General features: G+C 61.2%; 1 protein-coding gene across 1 annotated transcript; it reads right to left on the reverse strand.

The window, feature by feature from the left end:
• Positions 1-317: 317 nt before the first annotated feature.
• On the reverse strand, positions 318-2,423 carry LOC133629315 (acrosin-like; the record flags this gene model as incomplete). Its single annotated transcript, XM_062019965.1, has 6 exons — positions 318-508; positions 550-748; positions 853-995; positions 1,278-1,289; positions 1,710-1,975; positions 2,275-2,423. Coding segments are annotated over 6 exons (960 nt in total), but the record flags the coding sequence as incomplete, so codon positions are not given.
• Between the last annotated feature and the right edge of the window lie 6,800 nt (positions 2,424-9,223).

The raw sequence follows: 9,223 nt of genomic DNA on the forward strand, positions 1-9,223 counted from the left end.
TGTGACCTCCTCTTGCTGGTCCTGGTCTGGCGGCGTTGTGAGAGCTGAGCAATGTGTGGTGGTGGCAGCGAAAGGAGAACACGGGTTGAGACAAGGACAGTTTAATAGAACACCACAAAGGGAGACTGAACTCGATCCTGGCTGAAGCCAGGGCAAGATACCAGACACACTGCAACTACAGCTTCTACTTCCTCCAACCTAATGGCTACTGCTAAAGACCTGCAGCAGAGGGGCAGAGCCCAGGCCTGCACCTCCAGCGGCGTCCTGCTGCTCAAGCCGCTTGTCCCTTCATGGCCTGCAGGAGCTCCTGGACCCGCCTAAAGAAATCCCTGAGCTTCTGGAGGGGAAATGGGCAGGACCCAACCTGGCCCGCTGCTGCTGGTGCTGGGGTTTGTGTCAGGGCCGGTGCCTGTGTTGGTGCTGCAGTTGGGGCAAATGTTTCCCAGGTAAAGGGTCCTGAGCTGGTTGGATTCCAGTTCCACGCCGGGTTTGGTGCCGCGGCTGGTGCCTGTGTTGGCCGGTGAAAGGGCCATGAGGTGCTGGGAAAACGTCTCCACGCCCGGGTGAGAGCAGCAGCCCTTCCTGCTGAGCGCATCTGTTCCAGTATCCAGTAGTAGAAGTGCTGGGTGGAGGTGTAGACCCCGGGCCTGTGCGCTCTGCCACAGCCTTTCCCCCAGCTGGTCACGCCCACGAGCCAGAAGAAGTTGGCGCCCGCAGCTCTGCAGACCAGCGGGCCCCCGCTGTCACCCTGCAGCACAGGACAGAGGCTCAGGGGGGTGTTGGGGAGCCCCAGCAGCCCCAGGTGGGACAGGGCTGCGGCTGCTGCCGCGCCTGACTCGCGGCTGCTCCTACCTGGCAGGCGTCGATGCCGCCCTGCGCGTAGCCGGCACACAGGTTGTAGCTGTGGATGGAGCCATTGTTATACTGGCTGCTGTTACACAGCCTGGCATCGATGAGGCGCACCTTGGCCTCCTGCAGCACGTCGGATCCGTGGGCTGCGAGCACAGCAAGGAATTAGCCCCCAGCAGCTGCAGGACACTTCCCCTCCCCTGGCTGCCAGAGCCCTTCCCTGGGCCTTGGCTTTGCACCTTGCCAAAGAGACATCGGACACATCTTTCCCGTGGGGCTGCCTTGGGGCCGTGGCAAAGAATCACAGCGTCCCAGAAGGCTGGGGGTGGGAAGGGCCCTCGAGAGCTCATCCAGCCCAAGCCCCTGCTCAAGCTGGTTCTCCTCAAGCAGGAGGCAGGGGAACGTGTCCAGATGGGTTTGGAAACCACCAGGGAAGGAGCCTCCACAGCCTCCCTGGGCAGCCTGTGCAGGCCTCCAGCATCCTCACTGCAGAGACATTTTTCCACCTCTTCCAGGGGAACTTCCCGTCTTCCAGTGTGTGCCCCTTACCCCTCGTCCTGTCACTGGCCCCCAGCCAAAACAACCTGGCCCCAGCCTCTAAACCCCAGCCCTTGAGCTATCTCTCAGCATGGAGAAGGTTTCCTCTCAAAGGTCAGAGAGCTCCAGGTGCTCTCCTCACGAGAAAGGTGTCCCAGAGCCCTGAGCACCGTGGCAGCCTGAGGGAGCTCAGGCCCGTCTGCAGCCGCCCGTCCCCGCAGCCCGACTCTGGCTCCCGCCTGGGCTCCGCGCCAGCCCGAGCCGTCTCCCCAGCGTGCCAGGCTTGCCCTGGGCACAGCAGCGCTTTCCCCAGGGGAACTCACTTCGTGCGGTGGTGTGGCCCCAGCCAGCGATGTAGCAGTCTCTCAGCTGGGACACCAGCACGTCGGCGGGGTGAGGCACACAGGCCACCTGCACGTACTGGTTGCACTCCACGGGCCGGTCCAGCTCCAGCAGGGCAATGTCGTAGTCGGTGACGTTGAAGTAGCTCTGGTGGAGCAGCGCCCGCGTGGTGTATCGCACCTGCACCTCGGGGCCCGTCAGAGTCAGCTGGTTGGCCCCGACCACCACCCGAAACCACGGCAGTCTCCTGGAAGGCAGATGGGGAGCAGAGGGCTCAGAGGGAGCGGAGCCGTGCGCTGCAGCCCGGCCCAGCCCAGCGGTGCCCTGCCTGCTGCTGGCCGAGGGAGAGAGGCGAGCCGTGCTGCGGAGGGCACGGCTGCCCCGGCGTGCCCTGGGCTCCAGGCAGCGCCGGCCCCAGGCTGCCGGGAAGCGGCGGCACCAGCCCGTGCCCGGCACACGCCATCCCTGGCACGCCAGCGGCAGGCCGGGCCGCAGACAGGGCCCCTGCCAGTGCCGGGGGGACGGCCCTGCCCTGCTCCTACTCACCGGTAGAAGTCGACGCAGTGTCCTGCGGTCAGGACCCACTGGGAATGGATGAGGCTCCCTCCACAGAAATGCCCGGTGCCCGCTCCCCAGGGATTCTGGATGCTGACGGTCCAGGGCCAGGCCCCCACGGGGGCATTCACGCCACCCACCACGCGCCACGGCTGCTCAGCCAGGGGCCGGGTGCCGCAGCTCCCCCTGCAAAGAGCAAGTCAGGAGTGTCCTGCTCCAGGGCTGGCTGCTGCTGGGGCTGCAGGGCAGCCGTCTGCCCTCCCCAGTGGGCGCCGCACGGGCAGCGGGGCCGCTGGGGAACCCTTGGCTCACAGCTCCTGGCACCGGCGCACCCTGCAGGGAAGGGCTGCCCCAGCTCCCTCCCACAGCCACTTACCAACAGCTGTCCCCTGCCACGCTCGCAGGCCAGCAGCACAGGGCCAGCAGCACAAAGACCAGCACGAGCTTCATTGCTGCGGCAACACGCGGCAGCTGCCAGAGCCGAGGGAGGGCTCGTGCCCAGCAGCGCTGCGGCCGATGCAATGCCCGCAGTGCTGGCGCTGCCCGCGGCACCTCGGCCCCGGGGCTGATGTCACAGAGCCGCTGCCTGCGGGCGCTGGGGCGGGGGCCATTCTGCCTGGGGCACCACGCAGGGGGCCAGCAGGGGAGGGAGGCACAAGCAGGGATGGGACACCCCTCCCGCAACAAACTGCAGCACAGACTGTGCTCCGGGGGCCTGGGGAGAACGTGGCCGTGCTGCCTCCGGCAGCTGGCGGCAGCAGCAGCTCACACAAGTCAAAGAGTGTCTCTCTGACTCAACCAGAGTTGAGTTCTTGCCTCTTCCCAAGGAGGACTCTTGTCTCCAGCTCCCATCAGCAGCCAGCTGCCTGCAGCCCTTTTTCTGCTTGTGCACAGCTTTGCAGCTCATCTGTGCACGTGCTTCCACTCCAAGTGCCTACATGAGAATGCAAATCTCTTTGGCATGCGTGAAAAAACAAAGGAGGTTTCACGCTTGGTGTTTCTTGTCAGTACTTTGCATCTCTCTGTGCTTCACCTCAGGCATCTGTGTCCCTGCAGCCCAGAGAGGTGCCTGGTGGAGCAGAGAGCCACTCCCAGCCCATGGAGGAGCCCACGCTGGAGCGGGTGGATGCCTGAAGGAGGCTGTGAGTGCGTGGGAAACCCATCCTGAAGCAAGGCTCCAGGAGCCCTTCCTACAAGGTGCAGCCCATCCTGCCTTCCCCAGCCACTGCCCTGGGTGCACTCCAGGGACCTCTTTCCCCTCCCACAGTGTGCAGGGGTTTTGTTTGGGCAGGACCAGGACGATCAGTTGAACCTCTGCTGTTAACCACCCAAGTGGCTTCTGCTACGTCTTTATCCCACTGTTCCCATGCCCCATTGCCCAGTGCTCTGCACATAGAATCACAGAATGGTGGGGGTTGGGAAGGGACCTTTAGAGATCATCCAGTCCAACCCCCATGCAGAAGCAGGTCCCACCTAGATCAGGTCACACAGGAACGTGTCCCACATGTGTCTTGAAGAGCTCCAGGGAAGGAGCCTCGACACCGTCCCGGGGCAGCCTGGGCCAGGGCTCCCTCACCTCACACTGAAAGACATTTTTCTTATGGTTAAGTGGAACTTTTTTGTGTTTCAGCTTCATCCCATCACCCCTTGTCCTGTGGCTAGATACCATCGAAAAAAGTGCTGCCCCAACCTCCTGACACCCACCCTTTAGATATTTGTATCTATTAACAAGATCTCCCCTCAGTCTCCTCTGCTCCAGACTAAACAGCCCCAGGTCCCACAGCATTTTCTAGTATGAAAGATGCTCCAGTCCCCTGATCATCTTGGTGACCCCGTGCTTGACTCTCTCCAGAAGTTCTCTGTTGCTCTTGAGCTGGGGAGTTCAGAACTGGAAACAAGACTCCAGATGAGGCCTCACCAGGGCAGAGAAGAGGGGGAGAAAAACCTCCCTTGACCTGCTGCCCACACTCTTCTTGATGCCCCCAGGCTGCCATTGGCTTCTTGCCCACGAGGGCACTGCTGGCTCATGGTCAGTTTATTTTCAGCCAGCACTCCCAGGTCTGTCTCTGCAGAGCTGCTCTCCAGCAGGTCACCCTCAGCCTGTCCTGGTGCAGGGGGTTGTTCCTTCCCAGGTGCAGGACTCTGCCCTTGTCCTTGTTGAACCTCAGCAGGTTCCTCTCTGCCCAACTCTCCAGTTGGACGAGATCCCACTGAATGGCAGCACAACCTCTGGTGAATCAGCCAGTGCTCCCAGTTTGGTGCCAGCAGGGAACTTGCTGAGGGTCCCTCTGTCCCCTCACCCAGGTGGTTGATGACGATGTTGAACCAGACTGGCCCCAGAACCCATCCCTGTGGATCTCCACTGCCCACAGGCCTCCAACTCGACTCTGTGCCGTTGATCACCAGCCTCTGGGCTCTGTCAATCTGTCAAATCCTTGACTTAAAGATTATTTGGGACATGGAGTTTTGGAAAGTTTTGCCAGAAGGTCTGAACAGAGTTCTCCTGGTCCTAGGCTGCGAGTGTGAGCAATGTGATCTTCCACCTTCCCAGCCCCAGGCTGTCTTTCTGTTGATGAACCCATCATAATATGGGAGGGGGAGGCTGTCTGAGGGGCCTGTCAGAACCCTCATTCCTGCCCCCATGAGTGTCCCTGTTCTTGACCTCACTGCTCTTCCTCAGGAGTCTCTTTGATAACAGACTTGAGAGATTTCTCATGTACAGTCCTCAAGTTCCTACCCTCACTTGCTGTTTTATACACACCTGAGTTGGATGTTGAGTTGAATAGTGAGAGAATTGCAAGCACAGGGTTCAAAGCACCAATGGCCACTTCTCTGTTGTGCAGACACTTGTGAGCTGAGGCCCTTAAAACCAGCCTGGGGGGTGGCTGAGGGAGAGAGCCTTACAACAGAGCAGAGAAACAGCTTCCCAACAGTGTCAGTGAGGCCCAAGTACAAGACCATCACTTGGTTTCTCTGATGTGTATGAGGAGTGTTGTTTCCTTGCACAGGGGCACGTTGAGTGGAGCGATCCGCCGTGCACCCAGCGCTGCCATAAAGGAATGTCTGCTTCCCTGAGAGGGGTGTCAGCCCCTGTGCCAGGCTGCCCAGGGAGCGCCCAGCCCTGGAGGGATCCCAAAGCCGTGGAGCTGAGGTGCTGAGGGCTGTGGGTCAGTGCTGGGCTTGGCAGGGTGAGGAGAGGGCTGGGACTGCAGCAGCTCAAAGGGCTTTTCCAACCCAAAGGATTGTGTGGTTCGATTGGGGTGTGAGCAGGGAGCCTGTCTCTGCCCAGAGATGCCGAGAAGAAAGGCAACGGCGGCAAGAGGCCGACGGCCCTCGCGGAAGCCAGAGGAAAGGCAGCGGAGCCAGCCCAGGCGAGCAGGTCCGAGGGGGTGCAGGGAGGGATGAGGGGAGAGTGGGGCTGGGCTGCTGCCTGGGCTGCTGCCACCTTGGTTCCTCTCCTCCCACTGCAGGCCTTGTGAAGCTAGGGATGGGGAAAGGAGAGGGGAGAGCCCTGGAAGCAGCCCAGCCTTGCTGCCCTCTCTCTCTGCAGCTGGGACATGCCCTGGGAGGCTGCCAGAGCCCAGCTGCTGGCAAGGGCCTTGGCTCACACAGCCTGCAGACAGTGGGCAAGCGGCACCTCTTTTGTTTCTCCTGCCATAGGACCATCAGTGTAGAGCTGGATGTCAGCTTGCCATCAGCTCCCAGCTCGGTCCCTGCTCCAGAGCGGCCTGTGGCGTGGTACCACAGAGCCCGAGAGGTTCCAGGTAAGCTCAGCACTGCAGCTTGCTGCCAGGTCCTAGGGATGAGCTGGGAGAGCTGCGCTGTGCCCGTGGCAGCAGCGGCAGGAGAAGCGCAGGCTCCTCTGCCCTTTGTGCCTTTGTCTTCTGCCCGTGTCCCTGCAGGGAGGCAAAAGACTCTCTCATCCCTGAGAAGAGGCCTTAAGAGACAGGCCTGACTTTTCTCTGGTTTCTTTGCCCAGGGATGATCTTCAGCCTCGCCTGCACACTGGCAGTCTGCCTGTGGAACCGCCTGCCACCCTCCAACACCTTTGCTAGGTATGTGCTGCATGCTTCTGCTGGGGACAGGGGGAGAAAGGGAAGGTCTGAGGGCCAGCACAAGCCCAGGAGAGAGCAGAGAGGCCTCCCCAGGCAGCTGCCCCCTGCTCCCCCCGGGGCACCGCAGCTTGGGCACTGCTGGGGCTGTGGCCATTCACAGGGAGAACCAAGAGCAAAGCCCCTTGGCACTCTCTCTCGCACATCTGCCAGAGGCCCAGACTTTGGCCACGCTGGCACAGTCACTAGCCAGCCACTTGCACAGGGAAAGGGTGAACCCCAGCTGTGGCAAGAGACCATGCAGGTGTGGGAGGGCCCTGAGAGCAAAGCCAGACGAGGCTCTTGCGCTTCCCAGCTGTGCAGAAACAGCCCTTAGAGAGAGCTGTGTGATGGCAGCGAGAGCACGCCTGCATTCTCAGCCACACAGAGAGCAAGGTCCCCAGCAGAAAGACTGCTGAAATGCAGTCTCCGTGTCTGCTCCACCTCTTTGCTTCCCAGCATGACTGTCAAGGCCTTTGGAAGGTGCTCCTGGAGCCCTTCCCTTGGGCAAAAGCTGCTGGCACTGCTGAAGGGTGAGCACAGGATGTGTTCCTCCTGGGCGCTGCTCTGCCAGCTCTCTCTCTGTCAGCAGCAGGCATCCAAACACGGGCTTTTCAGCCTGAAAAGGGGAATCTGCCTGTGAAGGGCTTTGCTCCAGGCTCGGCTCACTGATGGCCACAAGACTCCCTCTGTTTCAGGCTGAAGACACCCCTGGAAAGCAAGAGGTTCAGGGCAGCCCTTGAAAACAAGCTCTTGGCGGTGCCTGCAGTGCTTCTGGGTGAGCTGGCGAGAGCAAATGCCCGTGTGTGCTGGATGGCAGCCCTCAGATGGGCAGCTCTCCTGTTTGTGTGTGGGAATTCTGGGGCCCAAGTGCTTCCTGAGCATGTCCTTGACTGGGACCAGCTTTTGTACGACCGCTAAGGCTGGTGCTGTCTCCGGCACAATGCTGCTCTGGGCAGCGAGCCAGAGGGCTCAGCCTGTGTCTGGGACAGAAGGGTCTGTGTATTTCCAAGCCTGAACTGGAGATTGCCAGAGGGGCCATGCAGGGGACTGATGGACAGTTCCCTCCCCTGGCCCCTGTAGCCTGGTGTCAGAGCTCAGGGAAGCAGGGAGGGGAAATGGGGCCCCGAGCACAGCTGGAGCCCAGGGCTGCGCAGCCCCTGGAGCCTGGGCTGATGGCTCCCGGGCAGAGGCACGCGGCCTCTCTCTGCAGCTCCCGTTCCCCACCTCTCCAGTTAACCTGCTGTCCCAGCCCAAGGCAACAGGGAGGAGACAAGGTGAGTGCAGGACTGCTTGCAGCCCCAGGCAAATAACTGTCTCTTGCTGATGTCAATTGCAGTTGGCATTTACTGTGGGACCCTGCTGGCAGCGTGGAGGATGCAGGCAAAGGCACGCACAGAGGTTGGTGACACTGGTGGGATGGGCACCTCCTGCAAGGGAGCAGCCAGGGCCTTGCTGGCTGAGCTTCTGCCCTGCCCTGGTCCTTCTCCAGTTTAATGAGCTGCTGCAGGCAGTGCAGGACTCCTGACGTCCTTTCCCTCCTAGTGCCGGTGCTCTGGCTGCGCCCCTGAGGCAGGGCTGAGAGCCAGGCACGCTCAGAGGGCCAGCCACCGCTGGCAGGGCCTGAGCCCATCTCCCAGCTGACCTGGAGAGCATGGAGGGTGCCCATGAGGGTGTGGGAACCCTTGTCAATCCAGCTCACAGCCACAGCCTCAGACAGTGTTTCTCAGCCTCTGTGGCTCAGGTCAGCAGCAGCAGCTCTCAGCTCCATGGACAAGGCTTGCCTCCAATTGCTGATGCCGACCTTTTGCATCTCTGGGTGCCAGCAGGCACACTGAGCAGCCTGCTGATGGCCTTTTCTGTGTTCCTTCATGGCTTTCCCAGGAAGACGACCAGGGAGCGTTGGGGATGAGTTTAGAAGACATGATCAAGTCTAACTGGGCCCTGAAAAGCTTGGGTAAGGACACAGGCAGCCCCATCTCCTTGCCCCGTGCCTGTGTGCAGCAAGCCCCAAGAAGACTGTGCTCCAGGCACTGCTCTCCAAAGTGGGGGAGCTCCCACGCTCGCTGCAGCCCAAGAGGAAGGCTGTGGCAGCGTGGCTCTCAGAGAGCCTCCCGCTCCTGCCCTCAGCCCGTGTGTGCCCCTGCTGCTGCCCCCACACACGTTCCTGTGCTGATGGAGGGACTCTGCTCCTCTCCATGGCAGTTGGAAGGGGACTGGCTGGGTCATCTTTGCTGCCGGTGCAGCAGGCCCTCAGCCTTGCTCTGCTGACACCCACATGGGCGCCTGCTGTCTCCCAGCACCCTCAGCCCTTGTCCTGCCACAGGGACAGGAGTGACAGGCTTGGAGCTGCTCAGCTGATCTCGGGGCACCGAGGCCTCCTGATCTGTGGCTCTTGCAGTCATCTGCTCTCCCTTCCTCACAGGTGCCACCATTGACCTGACAAGAACTTCCAAGACCTACAGGTGCAGCTGGAATTGCATCTTCAACATTGTTCTGAGCAGAAGGTACCCTGAGGATGGGCCTGATACCATCCTGCAGGTACTGTAGCAGAAACCATCAGTGCTGCTTGCCTGCCTGCCTGCCACTGCTCCTGTGGAAGCCCACAGCGTTGGTCAGGTTCCTGAAACCAGAGCTCCAAGACAGGGCAGGGCTTGCTAGAAACCAGCGGTTTCCCTCAGGAAGGGAGCGGAGCAGGACTGAGGGGCCCTGCTGTGACCCCGCTGCCACCCTCTTCCCTACCAGTGCACTGACCCAGAGCTGCTGGTGCCTCTCAGCCCTGCCATTGCTCTCCACGGCTTGCAGGGACACAGCTGCTCTCTCACCACGGGCTACAGAGGGGTCTCTGG

This window comes from Colius striatus, unplaced genomic scaffold, assembly GCF_028858725.1.
Source record: "Colius striatus isolate bColStr4 unplaced genomic scaffold, bColStr4.1.hap1 scaffold_38, whole genome shotgun sequence".
Classification (NCBI taxonomy): domain Eukaryota; kingdom Metazoa; phylum Chordata; class Aves; order Coliiformes; family Coliidae; genus Colius; species Colius striatus.